The sequence below is a fragment of the Chaetodon trifascialis genome, chromosome 16, assembly GCF_039877785.1.
Source record: "Chaetodon trifascialis isolate fChaTrf1 chromosome 16, fChaTrf1.hap1, whole genome shotgun sequence".
Lineage (NCBI taxonomy): Eukaryota > Metazoa > Chordata > Actinopteri > Chaetodontiformes > Chaetodontidae > Chaetodon > Chaetodon trifascialis.
Window position 1 is genome coordinate 1,894,893 of NC_092071.1, and position 27,265 is coordinate 1,922,157.

A 27,265-nucleotide genomic window follows, 5' to 3' on the forward strand; every position below is an offset into this window, starting at 1 on the left:
TGAGTACATTAACTCAAGTACTGTACATATGTGCAATTTTGAAGTAATCTCCAGACCCCTCAGTTTTATCTTGTGGCTCTTTGGAGTATTCTTACCATGACTGTGACACAGGTGGAGAAAGTATTCACAAAAACAGAGCAATAATTAGAGAAAAGTCCAAAAAATACAAGATAAATTTGTGCATCAGAATTTTTCGCTTTTTTTTTATTTCCTCTCCCATTAAACATCTGTCACTTTAGTCAAAGAATGTCATCAGGGAAATGTTGTAGTTGGTTGAGGTCAAACGAATTCATTGTAAAAAAAAAAATTTATGTTACAGGTAAAAGTCCTGCATTCAAAAAATCACTAAAGCAGAATTATGATAATGAAAATGTACTTAAAATATTAAAAGTAAAAGTACTGTAAAATAATTGAAGCAAAAAGTACAAGTACTCAAAAGGTAAGTACAAGTACCTCAAGTACACTTATGTTCAGAAATAGTTTAACCAGAAAAGCATCACTTGGAATCACAAAGTGTTGTCCATCTGTGAGGTGAGCTGAGTAAAGTTTGGCCTTCAAAATAAAAGCGTATATTGCGTCTTTTGATTCTACCGCCTCTGCTTTGTGAAGCCTCTCACCGGAAGTTCTGCCCTCTTTCCGGCGCTGGATCAGCGCTTTTATTTTGACATTCGCCCTACAAAGCTCGGTGTATTTCCGTGAATTTAACTCGGCAGTGGTGCTGCTGCTGAGTCTCAGCAGTGTGTGTGTGAGTGTGTGTGGATGGCGGACTGTTCCCGGTGAAAAACACCGACCCCCGGCTTCACGAAAATGCCTCACCACCGCGTGTAAGCGGGCGAAACTCGCGGAGGGAGAGAGTCAGGTCCCCGGGCAGGTTTAGAGGAAAATCAAGGCAGGATGTTGCAAGTTTTAGCTTGTGGCGCCGTAGTTTTCCCCGGTCTCTTCTTCGCCTTCAGGAGGATCCTGCCGTGTGTGTTCAAACACTGGAGCGATGCCGACGTGGTGCTGGTCAGCGAGAGGTAAACTAGCTTAAATTCATCACTTTTCACGATTTAACCTGACACATAGCACCTGGCTCTGAGCCTCGGTTGACCTCACGGTGTTAGCGCTAAGCTAGTAACGGTTTTTGCTCGTTCAGTTAGCTTAAAGTGCCGTTTTTTAATGTATCGCGATGACTGTTATTTACGTCGCATTAGCAAGATGTTTGTTCTCTGTAATTGGCATTTTACGGTTTGAAGTTTATTACTACAAAATGGCTGCTGTAATCCCCAAAGAGTCTTTACAGTGATGATTTAGAGCTATCACAGCAAAACTATGGGCCCCTGTAGGAATATAGAAACCCTGTAAGTCAATGAAGCCTCAGTGAACCAAAGCGGAATGCACTTCATAGACGTTCAGTCACATCTGTGTATGAGCATGATCTGCCTTTGAAAGACACCGTTATAGTGCTAACGTGCATGTTGTCACGATGGTCCACATCCAGCAGTTTGGTCTGGGACATCATTAAAACCTTGCATCCACCGGGGGCCTTGTAACTGGTCCACACAGGAAGTGGCATGTTTGTTGGACGTGAACGAGCCAGAAGCTGATCTTGATCCATGTGCTCTCACACATTCATGAACAAACAAATTACAGCGTTGGGTCTGCAGCCTCCTCCTCTGTGCCTGAACATCTCAGGGGTACTGAGCTGCGAAGTAGTAATAATTAATATAGTTTGTGCGTGTGTGTGTGTGTGTGTGTGTGTGTGTGTGTGTGTGTGTGTGTGTGTGTGTGTGTGTGTGTGTGTGTGTGTGTGTGTGTGTGAGAGAGACGTGCCCTCATGTGCACAGTTCAGTCCAGTGCTCATTTATACGCTGTCACTCTTGCTAATCCTCCTCTGAGCTCCGGTCAGGGCCGACTGCTGAGTTAGCTATGCCCTGGAAAACACTGAACTCTACTCCTGAACGCAGCTTCCACCGCTTTACTAATGCTCATCTAACGGATAATGTTGTTCTCACAGGCGTCCACGCCTCAGGGGATGTCACACTAAACCAGTCTTTACAGTTCTACTGTATCTGCTCTGCCACGCAGGTCACAAGCTTGGATCGTGTTAGCGTCTTTGATTTTAGTGGAACAGTTTCTTTTTTTTTTTCAGTTCTGTTTTTATTATGATTTTCATGGTTAACAATTCACCAATCACCTCCTATTGTCTGTACATTACAATAGATTCATCCAGCAAGACATCCACAATTGCACAAGATATACAGTTAGGGATGATTGGTCCTCTCTCAATCACACCACAGATGAAATCAATTACATACAAAAATTAAAAACATAACTCCTTTGGCTTAGAGCAAGAATGCTGGGGTGCACATCTGTTATACCAAAAAATAAATAAATAACTAAATAAATAAATGAACTAAATATACTGATGCATAAGGTTTGAAAAGGAAAAACATAGATGAAGAAAGGAGATGGATATACGATCTATACAAAGGATGGACGGACCAGAGTGACATATCTAATCCATCTTTCCCACCTTCTCAAAAACAGATCCTGTTTTAATCTTATAGCCAAAGTAATTCTTTCCATCTTGAAGATGTTATAAATGATGTCAATGATGTGAAGGTTTTTCTAGTTTTAGCCACTTTCTTGTTATAGCTTTTCTAGAAGCAGCACTTAGTATCTGAAATAGGTATTTGTCATTAGAGGATACATTTTCCGATGGTAAAACTCCTAAACGTAATGACACAAACTCAAAAGTAATATCTATCTGAAACTCTTTTTTCAAAATGTTGTAGATCTCCCGCCAGAAAGGCAACAATATTACACAAGACCAAAATATGTGATAATGATTTGCTTCCAGGCACCCACATTGTCTCCAACATATTGATGAATTGGTATCATGTCTTTTTTGACCTGGAGTGATAAAAAAAATCTGATGAGGGTTTTCCAACAAAACTCTCTCCATAATGTTGAGTTTGAAGTTTTTCATTGTATCTCACACAAATATTCCCAATCTTCTTCGCTTAAAGCTAGATTTCCTTCCCTTTCCCATTTCTGCTTTACATGCAATGAGCTGCCCTTCATTTGTTGCAAACCTTTATAGAGTTTTGAGATGGTTTTTTGGCCTGGGCCTGAAACATATGCATCCAAAAATACTTGTAGTTAGTGGAACAGTTTCAGCAGATTCACCAGATTTCACGTCATAGAGGTCCCAGTGTAGCTGTTGAAATGTCCTGTGTCTAATAAGACTGTGTGATGTTTCTTTCCTCTATATTATTCTATTTAATCACTGTTTTGCTGTAAGACCCAGTGAAAGTGTGCAGTATTTGGGGTTAAAGAGATGAGGATGTGGTGTGACTCTTACATAATGCTGGAGGACAGAATAAAACATCATTAACTTGAGAAACTAGAAAGGGTCAAGCTCTTAAAACAGTGTATCCTACAATTCCCACAATGCAGTGCAATAGCATCCCTCATTAATCCCTCTTTGCATGGTGTAACGCAGGCTTTGTGGTTGGAATTTGACCGCCTCAAACAGCCGATGTACCAACTGAACATTAGCTGTGAGATAGCCAGCAGTGTGTGTGTGTGTGTGTGTGTGTGTGTGTGTGTGTGTGTGTGTGTGTGTGTGTGTGTGTGTGTGTGTGTGTGTGTGTGTGTGTGTGTGTGTGTGTGTGTGTGTGTGTGTGTGTGTGTGTGTGTGTGTGTGTGTGTGTGTGCGCTCAGCCCAGCCTGTAACTGACATCTGATTTCAGAAGTCAGCAGGAAGTCCACTTCTCTCTGTCTCCATTTTCCTCTCGTCTCCGCATGTTCATGCAGCAGATAAATAAAGAGCCGGATTAGCGCCAACGTTTTGCTCGACTGAAATATTTTCACAGGTTTTGTCTTTGCATCCATTCATGCCGCTCCGCGTGAATTCGCTTTAAAAGCCACATTCAAGGCCGAGCAGTGTGATGAGTGAACTGTTGTGCATGTGTAAAATTGGTGGAATGCGTCCTTTTTTGTGCTGCTCAAAGGCTGCATTTGTTTTCTCGGCCATGATGTTTAAAGTAATACTGGTTAAACAGGATGCGTGCAAAACCCTTTGCTTGCTCATTAAACTGTAAGTGTATTCAATGGAGTGAAATTCATCAGTATTACAAACAACAAATTGTTGATAAGAAGTGAGAATAATCCTCAGTCAGCACAGAAAAAGATAATCCACACACACACACACACACACACACACACACACACACACACACACACACACACACACACACACACACACACACACACACACACACACACACACACACAGCAGAAGCATTTTTCTCCATTTTTGCATCTAGTTTGACATCACTGAGAAGTACGGTGAGCTGTGAGGCTGCAAAGCTCAAAACGGGATTGTTAAAAGGATTAAAAAGAGAGAGCTTTACTGTTCTTAAATGCAAAAATATGGATCTCTGGCTTGAGGGTGGCGACAAAGGAAAGGCCGTGTTAGTGTTTATCACCTGTGAGGCTGCAGCTAGCAATTATTTGCATTACGGACTAATCTATTAGTTTTTAACAAACGTGTGGTGTTAAAGGCAAAGCAGCAAATTCACAATTAAGAAGCTGTGACTGCTTAACCGTTGGCCTTTGTGCTTCCAAAGGTCTTAAACCATTAATCGACTATCATAGTTGATTAATGTTTGACTAATTGTGTCAGCTGAAATCATCCAGTGGCTGTTTTTGGGCATCCCAGACTACCGTCAGCCTGAGATGCCCTTTGCACTTCCCCACTTCCCTTTATGCGTCCTGTGTGTCTGGAAGAGAGAGAAGTGGGTAGTAAGGGTCAGCAGTGACGACCGTCATGACTGAATACTGGTACTGGCCACGTTACTTGGTTGACATGTGATCCTTGAGAAGCACCAGTAATGCGAATATGAAATCAACAAAAAGGATCAGGTGCGGCCTTAACCTACTTCAAAGGAAACACTTGACTTCCAACAGATTATAATGCTCAGCATCAGCCGGCACACGCTAAGCTTTGGAGTCTCGTGGCTGCAGTTTCCATATGCCTTTAAAGTTGTACACAGCAGCAGCAGCAGTACTCGTAATGGAAGGACTTTCAGATGGTTAAGAACTGCTCTCTGTATGCGCTTCCTCTACCACTGTTTACTCATACAGTGGGTCTCAAATGTCCACCCTCCAAACAACCTAAGCTCATATGAATATCACTGCAAAAACACAGTAAATTAGGTGCTAATTCTTCACTGTAACTCGGTAAATGTATGTGATGTGTACTGAGTATCAGTGTACAAAGTAGTATCAGTACACCTGACACTGCGGTGCAATGACACCGTAATCTAAAGCATTAAATATTCACACAGAGTGGAATCAATGCTTTAAACAGTTTGTTTGTCAGAGGTAATATTTATCTTATTGCTGCTCTGAGCTGCATGAAGGAAGTGTGTTTTAATTGATCCAACAGGATTGATTCTAAAATATGTGTATTTTTCTTCCTATGCTGATGGATTGTTTGCCGTATCATCATCATAAGGCAAGAGGCCAAAGTTCACCCACCGTTAGCTGCAAATAATGATCTGTGAAGATTACAAAATGTGAAAGAAGCTGATCAGAATTTCTCTAAATTTCTAAAGATATAAAACAGATTTAGAAAGTTGTCCCATTTTGGGAAAAAAATAATTGATAAGCAAAACTAACAAGATGTTTTCCTGTTGATTGTCTAACTGTTTATTTAAACCACCACAGTGTTTAAGGAACAGTACAGTTAAGGATGGAGCTGCATCCATCTGTGCCGTTGACGGGTGGAGAGAGAGAGAGAGTTCCCTCCTGCCGTGAAATGCACTTTACCCTGTTTGCTCTTTTTGCCTCTGCTGTCACTTTTTCTTTCCCTCTGCTGCAGCGCCAGTGGAACCACAAATTACGTAGCCCATTTGCTGGAGGAGCAAAAAAAACAGCCCACCTCTCCTGACTGTCAGACAGTGCGTGCGACAGAACATGAAAGAGCGAGCGGTCCGTGTAGAAGCAGAGCGTCAGTAGGAAGACTTAGCGGTAGTGAAAGGGAAGCTGAGGTTGTTCGCCGGCCTGACACAGCAGGAAAAGAAAAGACAACATTGCCGAACAAGGCAGCGAGGCATTCTTCCCTTTTCCCCCTCCACACGCTCCTCACCCCACCAACCTTTCACCAGCAGAGAGAAAGGGGGTTATTGCCGGACACACAATGAATGCGCTGTGTAAAATCTGGGTCTTGTGATCGAGTATGCGACCATACAGCCCTAGAAGGCAGCGAGGCGTGGGGGTAAAATGTGCGTGTGGGGGTAGGTAGAGTTTGTAGGCGAAGCAGGGAGAGAGAGAGGTCTTTTCCAGCTCGGGCCTGTCATTTGGTAGTTGCCGGTCATGTGGCCTTGGTCGCCTCGCCGATGCCAGTGTCATGGCCGCATTCCCATGGAGATTGGTGTGAGGTGGCAGCAGGTTTAAGCAGGAAACTGCACAAATGCACTCTTTGTTTCTCAGTCTTGCCATTTGTAAGCAACACACTTTAACTTACTAAAAAAGAGAAAGAAGGCCGTCTTTATTGGCCTTGTAAAACTCGTCATTATTTACAACACGACTCATGCTCCTGCGCCGGGGGAATTCACAGGTCCACTCGCTTCCTGCGTGCTGGGACCTGACCTGAGTCGCACCGGCTCCAAGTGACATTCACTCTCATCTCTTCTGGTCAGGGTCCATTTATATTGGTTGGTTTTTGTGGCAGTGTGTCCAATACCAGCAGGGATCCATGAGGATCAGCTCCCATCATGCGGTGCATCATCATCGTCCTTACAGGGCAAAGATGTGTTTTCTGAGGCAGGCAGCGGTTTGGATGGACAGTATTCAGGATCTAAGTATCAGGTCACTTTCAGATCTTAAGGTCCAAAAGGTTTGAAACCTCACGTGACAAACAGCTTACTGATCCTGACAGCGGAGGGGCTGGAAATGTAGGATTTGTCCTGAGGGTGGTCCTGGAAGAAATACCATGTGGCCGGTGAAAGCGGAACATGCCCAGTGAATTTCATGGCAGTCTGTTATATTATGAGATATCACTGTGTAACAGTGTAATTTGAACTATAACACAGACTGAGCAGTGCCCCAAGTAGAAAAGGTTCCTCCTCTCGCGACCTCCAACAGACCGACCGGACATCAGATTTCGAGTACTACTTGTGTGACAATTTAAGTAAGTTTGGTCATTCGTTGTTTAGATATCAGGGACAAGTGTCTGTCAAAGGTAAATTAGATTAGATTAGATTTTTTGGTTCTGACTTTTTGGTTCAATCCGGATCTTAAAACCCTGTGAATCCTTCTACAATCCCCTTTTTTATCTAGAAAAGGGTAGTACAAAGAATGTGGCACTACAGGGGTATTTATGCAAACATGATTTATTTCTGGTGGTAGAAATTGAGAGTCCTTGTCTGTTAAGTCCTGTCATAGTGCAGGATTAATCCTGAACAAGGCCTACAAAGCACAAGAAAATGTATGAAATGAGAATTAGTTTTTCTCTAGCCCACACAAGCCTCTCCTCTGTAATGAGCAAGGCCTGAGTGCTGAGTGTCGCACTAGATGCAGTTTCACAAGGTAACCTGTGTTTGCCTCCATTCATCGCTGTAGGTGGTGATGAGTAGGTGGTGATGTAAACCGAGCAGCATTTAAGCGCAGTGGTGTGTTAAAGGGCCGACTGTCTCTTATGGCTGCTGTGAGTGTCGGGGAATGAATTACATGTTTTCTGATTTCAGAGCAGCTTACTGTCACTGCTGCCAAGTTGGAGAAGAGCCAGAGAGCGAGCTCGTTCTGAGCGAAAGCAGCCATTCATAGTTTGAACAAATCGGTGATGTAATCCAACGGCCTGTTTAAAATGGCCAAAAAGCAACTCTGTTGAACCAGTGGAGAAAAAAATCTGCATCTCTGGCTGTATGCTGGACATTCAGCAAGTTTGTTTTCAGTACAGCTCCACAGCATCAGTCAGTAAGGCCAGAAAGTCGTTAGTTGTGAGTACGCTCTTAAGGTGCGACGCCTGTGAATGTTGAGTATGCCTTACGCCACCTCACACACTGACACTTCAAATAGAGATGTACCAAGGTCTCCTATGTCACAGGTCTGTTTATAGACCAGGAAAGTCGAGGCCCAGCAGTGCTAATCCCATGATGGTGCACTCAGCTTGTAGGTCTGACTGCTGGAGTCGTTCACCTGAAGGGCCTCTTTTTAAAACCTTGACCCAGATTAATCAGGTTGTGCCTCGCTCACGGAGCTATCAATCACATGGATTTGTTTGCCAAGTGATCTGACTTTCATTTAAAGGTCCGGTGTGTAAGATTTAGGAGGATGTGTTGGCAGAAGTGGAACATAATGTTCATGTTTTCATTAGTGTAAAATCAGCTGAAAGTAAGAACTGTTGTGTTTTTGTTACCTTTGAATGAGCTCTTTATATCTACATCGGGAGCGGGTCTGCCATGTTTCTACAGTAGCCCAGAACGGACAAACCAAACACTTTCATGTTTTTACATAGAAGTGAAGGCCATCATAGCTCACTCCTACACACTGGTCTCTTAATATTGGATATCAGTTCATGGTGCTAATCTCTTACTATTTGTACATTTGACTGAATTGTTATTCGACCAACAACTGTCCCCATGGGTTCAGTGTCCTTCAGTGGACTGGAGGTCAGAAAAAAATACCAAATTTATTTTCCAGTGAATGTCATAACTTACAGATCAAGCTTTATCCAGTAGAGGAATCCCCAACATTTACTGTCATGGGAAGGTGCAAAGCTGTGGGTACATCCTGCATTTTGTTTTCATTGAGGTTGAAAGGGAAGACCTGCGCAGACCAGCAGTTTGTTACTGTGCTACGCTTCATCCTCTGGGAGTCGGGAATGTCCGAGCACAATTTCATTACAATCCATCCAGCAGTTGTTGAGATGTTTCATCTAAGGCCAAAGTGGTGCACTGGCAGACCGGCTAGCACTGAGTCTGTCGCTGTCCAGAGTGATCAGTGAGTGTTCATGAATGTCTTGGCTCAGTTTCTCTCTTCATGTTTTCATGTGTCTGTCTCCTCCTCAGGCTGGTGTCCTCCATCCACGCCATCATGGCAACCACGGCAGGAGTCATCGTCGTGTCGTCATGCCGGGGCAACATCATTAACGACAGGTTAGACTTTATGTCATTAATCATGAAACGGTGGTTGCTAGCGGTTACCCCTACACCTCTGACTCGCCTGATTTCTAGCTAGTGTTAGCATAGCATTAGCCTCTCCGTGCTGTTTAGGAAAGTGTGACGCTAAGCTAATGCTAGGCATAATAATCCCACAGAGTCAGCGGCCAGACCCGGGCAGGCCCAGTTTCAGGCCGCTAATCTCCACCTCCCCTCCCCTTCCCTCCCCTCCACCCACAGGGCTTAATCCTCCACAGCGCTGCTCAGTTCTGCTGCCCTGTGACGTGCACAAGGCCTGGAGCTTATCAGACACATGCTCCACGGTCAGACCCATGAATACTCTAATACTCCATCACAATCTGTCACTTCTTTTAGCCTTCACTGCTGCAGCTACAGCAAAAAAATAAAAAAAACTTTGAATAAACTTCGTTTCAAAACTGCCTCAAACACACTGTGTCTGGCCTGTCTGTGATGCAGTTCCTTCTTTCTTACCAGCCGACAGATACTGTAGTCCGATGTTTCTATGATGAGCTAATATTGGCTCGATCGATTAATCAGTCGAACCCTGACTATCACTTTTGGTTTCACCTCCAAATCAAGAGGTTTAGATAATTAGACTGTTGGTTTATTTCAAACCTGTCTGATTGTCAGCTTGAGGTTCTCGCCTCATTGGCTTTGGTGAATATGTAATTTAAGGCAAAGGCGTATTTATTTATATAACACAATTATACCCAAAGGCGGCCTGAAGTACTTTACAGAGTACAGATCCAAAAGTACAAGAAAGAAATGATAAATCAATCATAGAAGAGAGACGATGAAATAAATCACAAATGAATCTGATTTAAAAGTAAAGGAGTTAAAAGCAGCGGTAAACAGGTCGGTCTTTAGCTTGGATCTGAAAGCAGTTAGCATCATCTCAAGTCTCGTTTCTGTTTGAGCAAATAGAAGTGACGCCTAAAGCAATAAAAACAAGCCCAGAGCTGTAATAGACTGGAGTTATCCCTTCAAGGACGTAACCTGACATAACCTTCAGAAATACTCCGCCTGCTCTGCCTTCTAATGTTTTACTGAACGGCTCATTAGCGTTCAGTTTAGTTCAGATATCATTGCTGCTTAGACTCCTCTGGACTACTCTGAACTCATCCTGAAACAGCTGTGTGATCAGTCTGAAGGTGCAGCACAGAACAAGTGTGCGGTCCTCACCTTTATGTGGGGAAGAGCAGAGTGTTTCAGTGCTTACTGAAATAGTTTCTGCCCTCAACTCGGCACATACAAACTCGTGCAGCCTTCAGTCCACCCTGATCTGCTTGTTGTGCCTTTCTGCCCCTAATCTCCATTCACTGACCTTAAGAGCTAAAAACCCAGTCAGAGGTCAGAGGTCAGTAGCTCAGCTCTGCCCTGCAGCTTTACTCCAGTCTGTCCACATAATTAACCATCACCATAATCGGCGCTCATTACTGCCGCAGCCATCCACGTTGTTTATTATACTCTGCTTACATAAGCCTGCCTTAAAGCCTTTGCATGCTTATGTTAGAGTGGAGAGGCTTGTAGGTGAAACGAGCGTCTGTGCGTTTGCTTCTGCTGAAACTAAAGGTCAGTCAGTTCACCGTAAACTGCCGCTGAACGCTGTGACAATACTTCGTCAGTAACCCTCACTCATCATCGGCTGAGTTATTTGGCCTGTTTACCTTTTTATGGCTCCATGCCGGCGACGGCTGAGGCATTATGGTTTTGGGTCGACCTTACGTAGGTCTGATTTCTCAGGAACGCCTTCAGGGAATCTCTTCAAATTTGGCACAAATGTTCACTTGGACTCAAGGATGAACTGATGAGACTAATTCGCCAATTATGACAAAATTTCACATAAATGTCTAATAAGATAAAATGAAGACGTGATGATGTTTTGTATCCTAAAGGTCAAAGTTCAGCTTCACTGTGACATCATGATGTTGTGCAGAAACACTTTTCTGGCCATAATTCAGCAGCATCTCTCCGGAGCAGACGGCAGACTGTGGCCCTATTTCACATCTGCTCAGACACTCTTCCTTCTGAGTCTTCACTGCGTGCATTCAGAGTCTGGACAGACATGGATGTAAACTGTAGTTTGACCGTGAGGCATTTGTTTCATTCACATCGACGTCCTGCCCCACTCTTATTGTTCAGTTTGGAGTAACTCACCTGTTATTCGCTGATGGAGGATTTGAAAGAGTTGCTTTGACGCAGTGAATCTCTTCGCTAATGCAAACACGGTGAAGTCGTTGTACATTATAATTAACATGACTGTCTTTCTTCCTCAGGCACTGGCTGGCCACTTACTTTGTCATCTGGTACGGCGTGCCTTACATGACGTACGACATCTTCGCCATGTATCTCAGTCACTACTACCGCTTCCGCGTCAAAGGCCACGAGGACTACAAGCAGCATTCGCTGAGGACCGTGAACTCCTTCGTCCGCAGAGAGTTCCTGCTGGTGTTGCATCACATCGCCCTGCTCACCATCCTGCTACCTGTCACACTGGTGAGGGGGGGCAGGGGAGGGTGGGAGGGACTGAGGCAGCAGTTACGAGGTTTTGTTGTTAACAGTCAAGGCCAGTAATTAAAAACAAGGTGATGCAGGCAGCGCAGGTAGGAATCAGCGTCCTGCAGAGCCGCGGCTAAAACCATTAGCATCACAGATCACTGTCTTTGTTTACACAGCTGGCATGAATCTCAACATGTGACAGCGGTTTTACAACATTTTAAAGTTTATTATAGCTTCTGTAATAATGAAGATGTTTGAGCTGGAGTTTTTTAAAGCTGCTGTAAAGTTCATTACTGCTGCACCAACTGAGTGTTGTCCACAATGATTCTGATAAAAGCAAGTGCAGCATTTTTAATTATCTGTGTGATTTTAGAGCTTAAATCAATGGTTGATTAATCAATTACAGTTAACAAACTGATCTCCATTTTAATAATGATGGATTAAGCAGTTTTTTGTGCAAAAATAAGAGACAATAACTTCTGAAATGTGAAATGTGTTTCTGCTCTTCTTTAACTTTTCCGTGAACTGAATATCTTTGGGTCGCAACCAAACCAAAGGAATTTTTATGTGTCGTCTTTGGGAAATTGTAATAGTTTCTGATAGTTTATAAATCAAATGACAAATTGATTAATCAGCCCTGCTGAATTTAGGTGCGCATGTCTGAGCTGAAAGGATTATATTACTGCTGTTCATGTTATACAGCACTCGTTAATCTCCTCAACATTTTTAAGCATGTTTTACTTTAATGATTTGGAATCTGTGTTTCCACCTCTCAGGCAGTTATTGATCTCTGTTTATTTTCTATAGGCACAGACATCAACTTGCATAAAGTTGAAGGTCTCTTCTGATCAGTGAAGTCACGTGTTGTTTTGGTACTGTCCTCTGCCAGTAAAGCGCTCGGCCTGAGCTGTAATGTGTGCGCTGTTTTCAGATCAATGGCTGCTATAAGCTGCATCGTCTTGCATTGATCACTTAAGTGGCTCGTTGTCATGGATTACCTATCAAGTGATTCTCATGTCTCTGCCAGTCAAGTTTCAACCTGTACTCATATGAAAGAAAGACAGTTTCAGTTAAAATGCTCGACTTTGGAAGGTGGTTAGCAGTATGTCAAATACTCATATTAAGTACTTTAATGTGTAAACATACTAATCTCTTGTCTCACTGTGCTGTGTAGTTAACTGTTTGCTCTCAGAGTACACATGTTTTGAAGCTGCTTGTATGTTATTTATTGTAGTAATTAGAGGTCTTCAGCACATGTTCGAGCTCGTCTTTAACACTGAACCGTCAAACTGAACTCAGTGTAATGAATCATCGTTGTCGCTGAGCGTCAGTGGCTTTTTGAACCGGTGGTTGAAAGCATCATTATCATGTCAGCTGGGATTCACAGTGTGCTGCTTCCTGTTTAGAAGCTTGAAAGGCCACAGAAGCCACAGAAACAGTCATGATGGGATAACCGGGTATTAAAATTTAAACAGTGTTTGTACAGACCTAGGTTGTAATGAAGTGTACATGAGCAATGCGAGCCTGCAGAACAATCAGCGCTAATGCTGAAGTTCACGGTCTGTTGTGTGGACCGAGGTCAGTTTGAACAGTGAGGCCATCACTTATCTTAGAAAAGTCAACAAACTACACAGTTGGTGACTATCGTGATAGTATGTTGTTGTGGTTTAATGGCACACAGAAGGCACGCTTCAGGCCTGGTAGGAGTCAAGTTTGGAAGAACAGGGTGAAAAGACAAATGCTGAGGGATTTATTTCATTTATTATGAAAAGACAGTAGTACAAGCACACAAGCCTGACTAAATCCTGAAGGTGAATTATGTTCATTATAGAAATAATGTCATTTCTATTATGATGGACCTTCCTTTAGGACAGACTTCAGACTGTCAAAGGTCCAAATGAAATCACGCTGTGACTCCTGAAGGTGTGGTGAAGGCATCTTGTATACTTTCACTGCGTTTGAAGCCCGGCTGATCATACCAGCTTCATGCAGCCATTGGCCAGGTGTGCAGAGGTGTGAGAAAAGGCTCGCAAAGATTGTCCTAAAGCATGCTCCATTACCTCTGTTTGAACGATTAATCGTGTCCAACTCCTCTCGAGGACAGAAGACTGATGAGCCAGTGTGCATTTTATGACTAAATGCCAGTTCTTAAAAACTGAAGCATCAGTCAAACTCTAACCATGAAGTTCAGGTTTGTGTGGAACAGCGAGTCTTCAGGCTTCCAGGGAATAAATGGCAGGAAAGGACAGAGAGCAGTGAGCCAGCAGTTACTGATTAGTCCCTTTGAACAAATGACAGCGAATGATTGTGAATTGTTTTCTTTACATCCTTGAATTGTAAGTTTTGTGAATGGAGATGCAGTAAGAACGCACAGGAAGAGAGGCTGAAAGGTGGAGGATGTTTTCTGCAGTGTTCATGAAAGAGTTAAAGCATGGAAAGAAACGTTTGAATGGATGAATATTCAGTCAGATGTTAAACGAGGGCAAGAGAGGAAGCAGGCGATGAAGGAGGAGTGGGCCGCGATGACTTTTAGAGCAGCAAAGAGAAAAACTACTGAAGTGGTAAACCTCAGTTCACTGCTAACACAGTCTGAGAAGTTATGCCAATCTATGGATTATTTCCTTCATTATTTAGTCTATAAATTGTCAGAAAATGGTGAAAACTGTCAGTCAGTGTTTCCCAAAGGTCAAAGTGACCTCCTGAAACCCAAACATGCTCAGTTTACTGTTGCAGAGGAGTGAGGAAACCAGAAAATATTTGCATTGAAGTCGCTGATAACTTTCTGCAGCCCTGTTCAGGACTTTGTTCCAGGCTGCTGGTTGGTACGCAGCCGCTGTCTTTTCCAGGTAGGATCCCAGGTTAGCAGGCCAGGTGCAGTGGAAACCCGGCCCTTTGTTTGCAGTGGCAGTCAGTTGCAATAGGAGCTCACATTACCCTACATTATTCAGCTCCAGCTGCAGCCACCCTGTCTTTTCTCTGAACTCACCAGCCCTCCCTCTCTTCCTCCTCTTCTCTTCCCACACTCATCAGCTTTATGCCACTCCGGCTTGCCTGGCTAATACACGAGCTGGCAGAGTTATCCAGCGAGCCATTAAAGGACAGTGACGTTCAGGACGAGGAACAGACCCAACCTTTAGCTGTAGATGACGCTGGTTAATTGATTACGCTTAACAACAGACTTTTTTTCTCACAAAGCCTTCTGACATGTCACAGTAGGGAAGTCATAGCTCTAAATAAAAGCATTAATTGATAATCCCATTATCAATGTGGATGTGCCAGTTTAAAGGTCCAAGTGTCGTGCCTGCTCGCTCACTAGCCAAATCTATAAGGCGTATTTACAGCTACAAACAAGCTAAACTGGATGAGCTACATAGACAAATGCACTTAGTTAAAGCTAACGCTCTTCTGCAGAGTTTGGGTAGCCAAAAAGCAGCTTTCACCAACCTCATTGTGACAGAAACAGTGTTCTGCAGGCAGGTTTGTGCTGAGCGAGCTAACAGCTAAGAAGGTGAAACCTCCTTCAGAAGGAGAGCCTTGTAGCTGCTGTGGAGCTGCTAGCTAGCTGCTAACAAAGTCAAACTGTCCAAAGTGTCCATTTGTCTGGAATAATTCACAGAAGTGAAGGAAACCCTGATGTGAAACTCAGTGGTAGAAAGTGTCTGTGTGATTTGACCTTCATGGTGGACGTTACCAAGAAGCTCTCAGAGCTGAACCTCAAGCACAAACTGCTGCTGAGAGCGGCTCTGTTCAGAACTAAGTCTTCCAAAGACTCGGCTCAGAACAGGCTAAGACTTCAGCTCAAGACTGAGCCGGTTCAGCGGGCCGGGGGGCCTAGGTCATCCTAAGGCCACCCTAATACAACTGCTGGCCCTCCCAGGTGAGCAGTCTCCTCCCACCCCACACCTGAAACACGTTGGAAAATGAGCCTGAAGTTTTAATTTCAGTTGAGCATCTACCAACCCCCAAATTATGGTCACTGTGCCTGCTGTGTTTTACATTTGTTGAGTCCTGCTGGGACGCCAACTCCATTTTTCAACTGTAAATTTGAATAAGTTCTCGCTCTGGTTTCAGATCAGTACTCTGTACGGGCAGATACCCCGAGGTACATACCAGAATCACTACCAGGATAGAAAAAGGTTTGTCAGTACATCCTCAGTCACAAGGTTTGGATGTGACCCAGCAAACGTGATCATGGCCAGAAATATGTAATTCACAAGGTTTTTGGGCTTTAGAGACGGACTGAGGGGCTCAGAGTTGGGATGGGTTGAGCATCAGATCGGGTCGTCAGAGTCCTCCTTCTGTGGGTGTTCTGGTCAAGTCAAACTAGGAGGAGACCTCGACACACTGACCTGGGAACACCTCAGAATACCCCACACTGGGAGAACTGGGATATGACTGCAGAGGAGCTCTGTTGTAAGCAGTTTGTCGTCACCTGCTCAACCTGCTCGTTACGCTGCCGCTCTGTGTTTAGACAGGTTTTTAATAACGGTGCAATGTGTTGCATCAACACCTCGTCAGGATTACTGGGTTTTTCCAGGTGGACAGTGTGTGATACCTGAGACAAACGAGAAGATTGAGCTGTGCATGAGAAGAGTGTGATGTGTAACAACTCAGGCCAGTTTTCGCACATTTAAGAAGGATGTAGAGACGTTTTCTATCAGGAATATCTCGCATCACAATTAAGTACGAAAACTGTCCAAGTGGCCATTTTTAAGAAGCTTTGTGTGGCAAACACAAGACGCATTCAAATCCACAGTCGTTCAGCAGGTATGTGAGTGTTGAACACGTGTTGACAGGTAAAATAGCACAGTTTAAATTACGCCTCTTCCAGAATCTAAAACATACGTCGACAAAGGTAACACATGGCAGGTGGGGTGGGATGAGGTAGCCAGGTAGTCCGTTAGGCGTGGTGTAAAGTTCCCCTCTGTGGTCTCAGTCATGCTTTCATGGGCAGATGGCAAGGCCACGTCTGGAGCCGCTCATGCTTTATTCATCATCAGCGCACAGCGAGCTAGGCTACCAGCCAGAGCCTGTCTTTTGTCTGGAGTCTCTTTATCCATCTGGCCTGACTCACCTATTCTAGGATGGCATCTCTAACTGCGCAGCACTGTGCCGCTGGTCAATATTTGAAAGCTTCATTCATTACTTATGTACAGGACGCCGCCGCCTCCTCTGGCCCGGCCCACCCCTTGCTGCCATCCTACCATCCTGAAGTTGTGGTAAAATAAGACGTCAGCCTTTGTGGTTTGGGATTGTACAAAGAAACCTCGAGAGTTTCACACATGGTTGAGTTTGGTGTTGATGAAGATTGTTCTTATGGATCTTGATGCTCTGAAGTGCATTTCTGGACTGGACACCTCAAACTGATGATAGAGGCTTTTCCAAATTAAAGCTTCACCAAAACTGAGCCAAGCCATGCAGCTCTCTTCTGCCCGTGCTCCTTTATTGTGAAGTGGTCTCTTGTTTGTTGGGGTTTTCAGGCGATCCTCCTCAACTCTTGAAGTTGGGAAATATCACACGACACCCTGTGAGACGCTGACATCTTATATATCACAATCCAAATCATATATCCTGAACTACTCTTACCAAACTAGTACATATGCAGATCTTGAAACTAGCAAAAGGGAGCTTTGATTTAGTTTTCTTTACCTTAGATCAAGTTTTAGGTTTCACAGAGGACCAACCACCACGTGAGTCATGTCATGACCTCAGTGTGAGTTCGAGTCACATGGTGGATGAAGCGCTGTTTCAGAGGCTTTGCACCGTCAGGTGTTTGATAGGATTGTTATTCGCTCGAACTGAAAGGTCAACATCTGTTTGATAGTTTGGCTAACAGCATCTTCAGTCCAAATGTATCCGAGTAAACTTTTCCAAACCTGATATTTTCCCACGTCTTCTGAGGCCTCTCTGAGCGCTTCTTTAGCGAGACTGTCCCAGAAACTGTCCTTGAATGCCAGCTGTGTGTTTTCCCTTCCTCGTGTTTGTTTTCTCACTGTGTGTGTGCTCCGGTTGTCCACAGTTCTTCAGAAGGGACCAGGGGGATTTCTTCATCGGCTGTTTGTTTCTAACGGAGCTCAGCACACCCTTCGTCTCCCTGGGGAAGATACTTATTCAGGTGAGACAGCATGAACATGTGCGTTCACCGGGCACGAACCGGGAAGTCATTCATCTGTCAGGGACCACACGCTGTCGCTTTCTATCCAAAACCCCCACAGCCAAAGGTTTTGGGACGTTGAGTAAACATCACACGACTGGCCACCATTAGTTTGTCAGACAGGTCAGCCACCATACAGCCGAGTTCAGCAATCATTTACTAAACGAGCAGCGATTGTCCAAGGTCTGTCAGGGTTTGCATTTCCACGAAAGCTGACATATCAGAGTCCTGCTGTATCTGGCAGCCAAACTCATTGTCTTTCACAGCACTGCGTCCATCAGTCTCATCTTAAAACTTTCTTTATCGTGCTTACAGGACTGACTGACTCTACGCTGCAATACAAGAGCAGTGTTGTTTCTGTATGTCCATGTTGTCCACACCATCAGCTGGTGAGGATGTCGATGTTTGCCTCGGAAGTACAGCTTCAGCTTTAGTCTTGTTATGCCATGAGCTGTATGTAACCATCAAGTGCACATTTAAGTCAGCGAGACACATTAAAAAGCCAACTGGAGACTGCATTTTAAACTAGAATTAGCATTAGCTTAATTAGCCAGCTATCTTCAGATGATAAAATCTGCATTTTCAGCTGACGAGCAGGCTGGAAGTGAGCAGCTGCTGTCTGTTCTGTCAGCCCGTCTGAAGTCAGACTGATTGTTCCAGAAATGACTAAGAAGAGTTCAAACTGCCAACTTCCTCACTGTAAACTGAGCACGAGTGAAAGCTTTACAGGTGTGTGAGCCTGCCTTGTTTCCATGCATGCTGGCAGTATTGTGTGTGTTTTCTGTGCTGTATATGTTGTTGCAGTGAAAATGGAAATTTGCAGCAGAAAACGACCGACCTGCGCAAAATATACCATCTCAAAGTGGGAATATGTGCAAAGCAAGTGCTTGTTTTTGGGTCTGACATGATACTTTCATGGTAGAAAGTAAAGCTTTGTCAGTGAATCCATCAAAGCAAATGATAGAAATACATCAGCGGTGCGTCACATGTGATATGACCTTAAGTCCTGCAGAGTCACAGTGCTGTGAGTCTCCCTGAGGAACAGAAAGTCATTCATCCTGTTTCTTCACAGCTCCTGCTCAGGTGCAGTGTTTGCATCATCAAAAACCTGAGCATCTCCATTTCATTTGGGATGTAGCCTGTCACTGTACCATCAATAATTAAGGTGCACGGATCACCAGAAAAGAAAAACCTTCAGTCAGTCAGAAGTATTCAGCTAAGAGGCTCCGTCACTGCTCGCTCACCGCCCGCTAACCCGTCCACAGCAGTGCGTGCAGAGGGCGTTTCAACCCGCTGTACACCCTGACAACACGAGTGCTGTGCAGTCAGAGGCAGAAAGGCCATAATCTAAGGATGAAAGGGTCTGACTGTGTGTCCCAGTGAAGTCAGTGGGCCGTGGGCTTTCAGGCCTTTGCTGACATCTGGTGTCAGCAGAGGAAAAGAGCAAAGCAAAGCTCGTCTGCTGCTCTGTCTTCAGAGACGCAGCCCTCCTTTGGACCAGGTCAGCACTGCCAGACGTTCTCTCTGCTCTCAGTCAGTTCCTATTGATTCCTGTTGTGTCGACCACGCAGTCTTTTACACCAAAGATAAGAAGAAACTCATAGAATCACATGTGAAGATGAAGCTGAGCATGCTAACATTAGCATGCTAACTTGCTGAAAGGTGTGTGCGTGTGGTTCTGGGCCTCTTTGCAGAGAAACAGATCTGGATCTTGATCAGAACTTCTTTTTTATTTCACCGTGTCTCCTTTAAATCCTCTCTCTTGTCTCCTCCTCCAGCTCAGCCTCCAGGACTGCTGGCTGCACAAGGCCAACGGCTGCATGGTACTGCTCACCTTCTTCATGTGCCGCATCACCCTCTTCCCCTACATGTACTGGGTGTACGGCCAACACTACGGCATCCCGCTCTACAGCGTGCCCTTCCACCTGCCGCTGTCCGCCAACCTGGGCAGCCTGTGCATCCTGGCGCCGCAGCTCTACTGGTTCGTCCTGCTTTGCCGAAAGGGCTACCGCCTGTACCGGCGCAGCCGCACGTCCGACCCGCCCCCTGCGGCCGCTGTCACTGACAATTCTAAGGACGATTGATACCCAGTTCACGATTGCTCGCTCAAGCCGCACACTCAGCTACTAATGCAAGTACTCCTGCAAGGGCACTAGTTTGACTTAACACATTTCAAACCCCACCATTGTACTGTAGTACACCAGGACTGCCTGCTCTCGTCCCACAACTCCTGGGCATTTTCCGAACACTTTAACTCCTCCGTTACAAATCTGCTGCCTAAGTGGACCTCTCCACTGATCCGATTCTACTACTGAAGTTTGATGATTTGGGTTTGTTTTTTTGGATTCGGCTCTTGCCTGGATCTCGTTGAAGTGCTACACTGCGTCTGTTAACATTTACAACACTGAAGAAAGATGTTTGCTTCGTCGGGAGAAAAACATGGAGGAGAAGCAGCAGTGAGTGAAGACGAGCCCCCGTGGAGAGACATTATCTTATCTCTGACTCCTACTGTGTTTACAGCCTCTGCTGATTGGAAAGGTCTGTTACAGCGTGTGTGTGTGAGAGTGGCTGTCGCGACAGGTTGTATTTATTTTGATGGCTTTGCTGTAATGTGTCCAATCTATTCACTAATCACACTGACAAGAGGGATTAGGAATATTGGTGGTTGGTATGCAGATCCAGGCAGTATTAGCAGGAATACACGTCACCTCATCCACATGTGAGAGCTAAAAACAGCTACATTTTCTAAAATCCTGTAAATGTGATAGTTTCGGACTTTTCAGCCCCGATCATGTGTTGGTAGTTTCCTGTGCAGCATGTCGTCATGGCATCGGTTTGCAAACCCGGCCCCACAGATCAACGCTGCACTCGTGTCCTCGGGAAGCTGCGTTTTAACAAAGTTCAGCATTTTCAGGAATTTAGTTTGGCGAGATGATCCAGTGTCAGAGTTGGAGAGCAGTGGCACCAACGTGGGATTACCTCAGTTGTGGGAAGCTTTCATTTTTTATGAAATGCATGGCATGAAACATCTCCATGCTGGATTATTTTTTTAAATTTTAGCCTGATACTGCAAAGCTCAAAGAATCCCCTTCAGAAAAATACAGAGCAGACTGCTCTCAGTGTCTCAATGATGATATAAAGCCATGATAGGATGAGGTGTGGCCTCTGTCACAGGATTCAGTGACTCACTTACAAAGTGCAAAGACAGAAGAAGTTCAGCTGTTGAATCTCTTCTAGCTCTGCAGCGTTTGCGTATGTGAGCTTTTAACCCACTTTCACCGAGCAGACGGTCCGTTAAGTGTCTTTCTGCTCACAGATTCATCCTCTGAACACACCGTCTCCGTTTAGAAATGCCACGATGCTAACAGCAGAGCGGACGCGGGGCAGCTGGGGGACTCTTTGAGGGACGTCGCAGTCTTTGAGGGTCACTGGTCAGACGTCGAGGCTGTCGCTGAGGAGGACGCCTGACGCCTCGTGTGGGACAAACTCAGGGCCAAGGTCAGAGCAATAAGGTGAGCAGAGGCTCTTCAAGGCGAACTGGAACAGAGGGTCGAAATTTCTGAGCCGCAAAACATCGAGGCTGCGAGGAGGCGGATGTTTAGAGGAGGTGACATCCAGGAAGTGTTTTATAAGCACGTGTGTGTCAGCTGCACACACCTGTATGTACATCATGTTTTTAGAGATTTACATCGTTTTAGTTTCATCACCAAGAAAGTAGTTTTAAAGCTTGAATCTGTATTTAGACTTTGCAGTTAGACCTGAGAGGACCATTTTTTATCATGCAGAGCGATTGTTTGTTTGTTTGTTTGTTTGTTTGGAGTCACAGTTGCATGAAGACGTTTATCTTAAAGACATTTATGAGAGAAAATCAACGCTTTTATTTCTTCATATCGAAGACGAAACAGAGGATATTATTTTGGTGAGAGTGCCGCTTCATCTGCCGCCTGCACCCGGAGGTTCATTCAGATCCTCGGATGATATTCCTGCTCGTTCGAGCTTCACAGTGAATTACAGAGTAATTATGCATCCATGGCCTTTTTTTTATTTACGTCCTGCAAATTCAATCTATGCAAAAGAGGCTGCTGCGGCGCATGTGTCCACACTGATGTCAGCTCCTGTCACGCCTCACCGCTGCGTTCATTCACATGTTCTGGGACCATTCATTTGTTTCTGCTGTGTTTTCCTCTGGGACTCACGCCGCAAACGCACCATCTCACCTCCCTTTTCAAGTTGGAAATTCTTCGCCGGTCTTCCAAATGTACCTCACTGGTGTTTCGATGAATTCAGTTTCAGAGTGTATTGACCGCTTTTACCACTTTTCCAAGTTTACAGCTGCAGAGTTTGACTCAGATTGAATGAAACCCACTCTGCGTGATCCTCAGCTTCGTTGCCCGGCATGTTTGCTTTGGAATCCAGAAAGTTTCCAGCGTTTCTTTCTCTGATGGTTTTGTGCGTTTACGTCACTTCGCTGAGCAGCAGTCAGGTGACGTAAACGTTAAACATTAGCTGACAGTCACCGTTCCAGACCGACTCCGGCCGCAGAGGCAGAGTGGGATGACGTGAGCGACGGTGTGTTTTCATGCTCATGGTTCCACTTTTCACTCACGTGAGGACGTTTGTGTCATTTCTTCTTCCAGAAGTTTCACAGACGTGTTTTTTGTCCGGTTTTCTGACGGGATCAAAGTCATTTCTGTGAATTCTTAAATCATTACAGATAAAAATCGAGGTTTTCAGCTGCTTTAACACGTGGCCGCCCCATGCTGTCGTGGGCTCTGTCTGCCTGTTCGGGGGTCTCGCCGTCGGTTTCCACGCTCGGTTGGTCGGAGCAGTGCAGGGGACAGGTGATGAGCGTTCTCATTGGCTGAGGAGCAGCGTGAGGACGAGGCAGTCAGGAGTGCTGATTGATGGGCTTGTTGGTTGGGTTCAGATGCACGGCAGAGCGCAGACCTCTTCGGTCCACTGCTGACCGGACTGTCTCACTCTTTAACTGTCCTCCCTGTCCTCTCAGCCTCCTCCATCCACTCGTCTCTGGATATGTGGAGCCATAAATGAAGCGGTGGTTTCCTCTGGCCTCCTCTGACCCACCAGGGGCTGAGCGGCGTGTTTTAGTCGTGTCGTCCATCTTTGTCCGCAGCCACCGGTTTGAACTCATCTGCTCTGCAGCGACAGGAAGTTGCGAGAGCGTTGAGTCAGCCCTCCCTCCTCTCTGCTGCCATCTGTCGTCAGGATTATCTGCTTGTCCACTCAGCAGTTTACATCCAGGACCAGCTGGGATTAGGAGCACCAGGCGGGCATCTCCTGTGTCGCCTCCTGCCTTCACATACATACATATCTCCATTTGCAGCCGCGGCTAAGTACACTGAAAAACTGGCAGTTTTAAAGCTTTGGGATCAGTTTAATCTGCTGTTTTTTAAAGAATGCTACAGATTAGATTAACGGTCGCTAGAGACGACCTTTATGACACCAAACTTTTCGAGGCGCAGTCGTCGTTCCTTAACGCTGAAGTCGAGCCTGTTTGTGTCACTTTTTATTTGTTCAGAAACTCGCTTCGTGCAGCTCCACCTGACACAAACTCACACAGATAGTTACAGAAACATCTGGCACATTTGACATTGATTTGATTTGATTTTAAGAGCGGCCTCTCGGCTTAGCTCTGAAATCATAAAGATAGAAAACATTCCTCAGTAGATCACAGTCATCGTTCTTTTGACTGCGGTATGAATCGGTCTGACCTGAAGCCCAGAGGCCGCCGCACCGACACTGTCCAGCCCTCGTAAGGTTCATAGCCAAGGGAAGACAAGCCACATTATTTCCATCTGGAGCATCCGGATCACTGCCTCATGCAGTCATGTTGCACATAAACAGCATCTGATCCGAAACCTGCCAGCGCTGACGGGTGAAGGCATGCAGAGTACACGTATCTTAACAGGTGATAGATTCTTAATGTAGAAAGTCTTAAATTCATCCTCTTTGCTCAGGGTTTGATGAAGTTTTGTGTGTATAGAGGTTTATTGTAAGAAGGTGAAACTGTGAGACTGAATGATCACATCTAGAACGGTATGCTGTTTCTTTTCTAGATGATGCTTTTCCTTAGATTTTTCTTCTATTTAAGCTTTCGGACGTGGCGTGAGACGCGAGCTTCTAAGGGTTGGTAAACCAAAGACTGTCTGGCACTTCAGTTCATCTCACTGTCGTGATGAGAAGCGAGATCCATTTGATTTTCACTCTTTTCGACGTGCTGTGGACGCCGTGACCCACTTCTCATTTAAAAACAACTGCCCTCCAGTCTTATCCTCTTTCTGAGTCCCAGAGAGTCGCCGACACGTCGGCTTTGCGATGGATGTTTCCTCTGAGGACGTAGTGGAAGAAATACAGATTTAGCAGCTGTTAATGTTGATTCTAGATTTAAATCTCCTGTTTGGGATATTTTACTTCATTATTTTAGCGCATTGGTTGTGAAACGACATAATCATACTGATAAACCTTTTGCTTTACCCATAACACATCAGAAAACATGTAATATGCTTTGTATTCCTTATACTTGTATGTAAGGTTAGAATTGTTTGACTCTTGTTGAATGGGAACATGGACACCAGAATAACACCAGCTAGCACTGTTAGCATAGGTCTGCTCTATCTGGAGCAATAGTTTTCTTATTGGCAACACTACTCTGAGTGACCGTTCGCTAGATGCTAACACTTTAGCATCATGTTTATGTTGAGTGGGTGTAGAGGCCATGCTAACACTTCGTCTCACCTACAGGAAGACGGCCTACAGCGTGTTAAGCATCAGTGAGCTTTTTGCTAACGCTATTTTGAGTCAGACTTCACTCCATGCTAACGTTTCACTTGCAGACATGCTAACACTTTATCTTTTGAGTGCTAGCATGCCCCATGCTGTCACACACTTATCCATGAGTCCATGCAGATGCTTTATCTTCCACTGTTTAGGTATAATAAGCTAACATATCTCACGCTAGGTTTGGTGCTAACATTTTAGCACAGTTGTTGGCATCTCGCTAACTTGATTTTGATTGAGAATACTCTGCTTGCTATCACTTTAACACATAGTTTTATATGTTTACTGGTTGCAGACATGCTAACACTTTATCTTTTGAGTGCTAGCAAGCGTCATGCTAACGCTTGATATCACAAAATCACATACAAATCCATGCAAATGCTTGATCTTACACTGTTAAGATCAAGTTAGCATAAACTCCAGGCTTTATTTATTTTAGCACTTAATATCACACCTATCAAACACTAAGTGATAGTCAGCACAATGCTAATACGTTAGCATAGACCTAGCCTGCACCACATTGAGGCTCCTGTCACTGATCTTTCAGTGTTACTGGAAACCAGTGGCATCCTCTGACGCTAGCTTCTGTTCTTTAAAGCTAAATTTATTCAATTCTGCTCCCGTGAGACCTCGACAGCCCTCCTGAGTCAGATGTCGGATGCTAACACCTTATCAGAAACGCTTTAAGAACAGATGAGGAAATGATAAATGATGGCTTCGAGTTGTTGGCAGCCGAGCTGTAGTGAAAAACACTACTTTGATCACATTTCAGTCTAAAATGATGACATATCATCTGGAGGGGCTGCAAAGCGCACAGTAGTCAGCTGTGGTGCTTTGGTGTCTGTGTTCCCATCGTTCTGAATGCTAACAGTATAAAGCTAACTCATATGCAGGTCACACTCATTTTCTGTGGATTGTTGATGTGAATGGGATCTCTCCGGCCCCCGACGACACTTTCTGTAAGAGTTTGCTGCTTTGTATTCACACATCGATTCAGGGTCGGCCCCTCTTTCCTGGGGAGTCCAGGATTTGGGCTGGGGGTGGGCGTCAGCAGGTTTTGATGAAAGCTGAATAAAGGTTTTAAAGTGAAAGCTGTGTTCACGTCATGTTGGATGTTGAAGCTGGAGGGTGAAGTAACTTTGACACAAGGGATCAGACGGCACCACATCAGCTGGGACGACTCAGTGATCCACTAAAAGACCAAAGACAGTTTGACTCGGCGACCCACAGAGTCACTGATCACCTTCTCATGCACAACCGTGAAGACAAAGACGTGACGTCAGTGATGATGTGGGCGCTCGCCGGCCTGTGGAACAGTGAAGTCGGTCCATGAACCTCATTTCCTGTTAAATGTGGATGCAAAGCCATGATTGGCCGGGGTCCATGGCGTGGTCTGCCATGCTAATTGGCAAAATCTTGGCAATAGCTTATGAATCTGTGACTGCCTGATCAAAAGGCATCGATAACCTGATCCCTGGTGCGTTTGTTTACACAGATGATCAGTGAGAATCACAGAATATAAGATCCTCTGAAGTGATTTCTGTAAACCACGATCATCAGTTTTGATGTTTGTCTCCTCTGACATGATGTGAACGCAGCTTCAGGTTCTGAAATGATCAGATTTGGGATGAGTTTGGATCTTTACGCTGCAGAAACTGCATGCTGGGACTGATTTTTGATCTGTGGACAGCGAACCAAATTTGGTCTCCAGTGCCTTGTGAAAAATCCATTTGTGATACCCACAAAACTCGGTATGAAAGAGCTAAGTCGGCAGGCAGTGTTTACAGGTTGTGGCTGTATTTATCGTGTTTATCATCATCGTTATCTTATCCTGAAGAAGATTATCTGTTTCAGTCATTTTGGTGTTCACAGCAATCATCCAGAAACGTCTTATTGTTTCAAAATTATCTCATATTTCAACTGGTTGAAGCTGTTTGAAGCAAATTGCTATGCATTTACCGCTGGAATGAGAATAAAAGTTGTCCTTTGATTCTGTTGAAGTTAAGGCCTTTATATTGGTGTTTTGTAGTATTTCATATTCTGCAGCATTTAATCTATATTTTAAAATTATCAAGCGAAGCCCATAATGTGTGTCTGAAAGGATGTTCATCATCGGAGGCTGAAGCCCTTGACGAGTAGATTTCTTGTAGTTTTGAATTTGTTTGCTGTGTTTCTGTTGTTTAGACCTTTCATCTGTCAGTTTGGAGGACGTGTATGTTTTGCAGATTTTGGAGTTTCATCTTGACCTGCTGTTCATATCACTCACTGTTCTGCTTATGGGTGTGTAACTGACTTAAATGCAGCACCTTCACAACCTTTAACACTTCCTGCCCCACATTATTTTTGATAGCGTTCTAATTTTTCATACATATATATCAGATTTGATGCATCTGTCCTTTTTTGTAGCCTGACCTTTTTGAGAAAATCTGACAAGAGACTGGATTGTTCTACGAAATAGCTTAAAGGTGTTGATTGAGGAATTATGTACTGTAGCTGCAACTTGTGAATTCAGAGCACCCCTTTAAAATTCAATAAAATTGATTTGATAGACTGTTTTGAACAAGTCTCTGTTTTGTTTTCCTTGTTATCTGTAGAAGACAGGTTTTTTTTTTTTTTGTCTTGAAATCTTCAATATTTCTCT

At 44.5% G+C, this 27,265-nt stretch overlaps 1 protein-coding gene across 1 annotated transcript; it reads left to right on the forward strand.

Moving 5' to 3' along the window:
* The first annotated feature begins 704 nt into the window (after positions 1–704).
* On the forward strand, positions 705–27,175 carry tlcd3a (TLC domain containing 3A). The gene is made up of 5 exons (XM_070982381.1): positions 705–1,016; positions 9,063–9,149; positions 11,450–11,669; positions 17,692–17,787; positions 19,605–27,175. The coding sequence occupies exons 1-5, from the start codon at positions 895–897 to the stop codon at positions 19,908–19,910; spliced, it is 831 nt and encodes a 276-aa protein (XP_070838482.1). The 5' UTR covers positions 705–894; the 3' UTR covers positions 19,911–27,175.
* Positions 27,176–27,265: the final 90 nt, after the last annotated feature.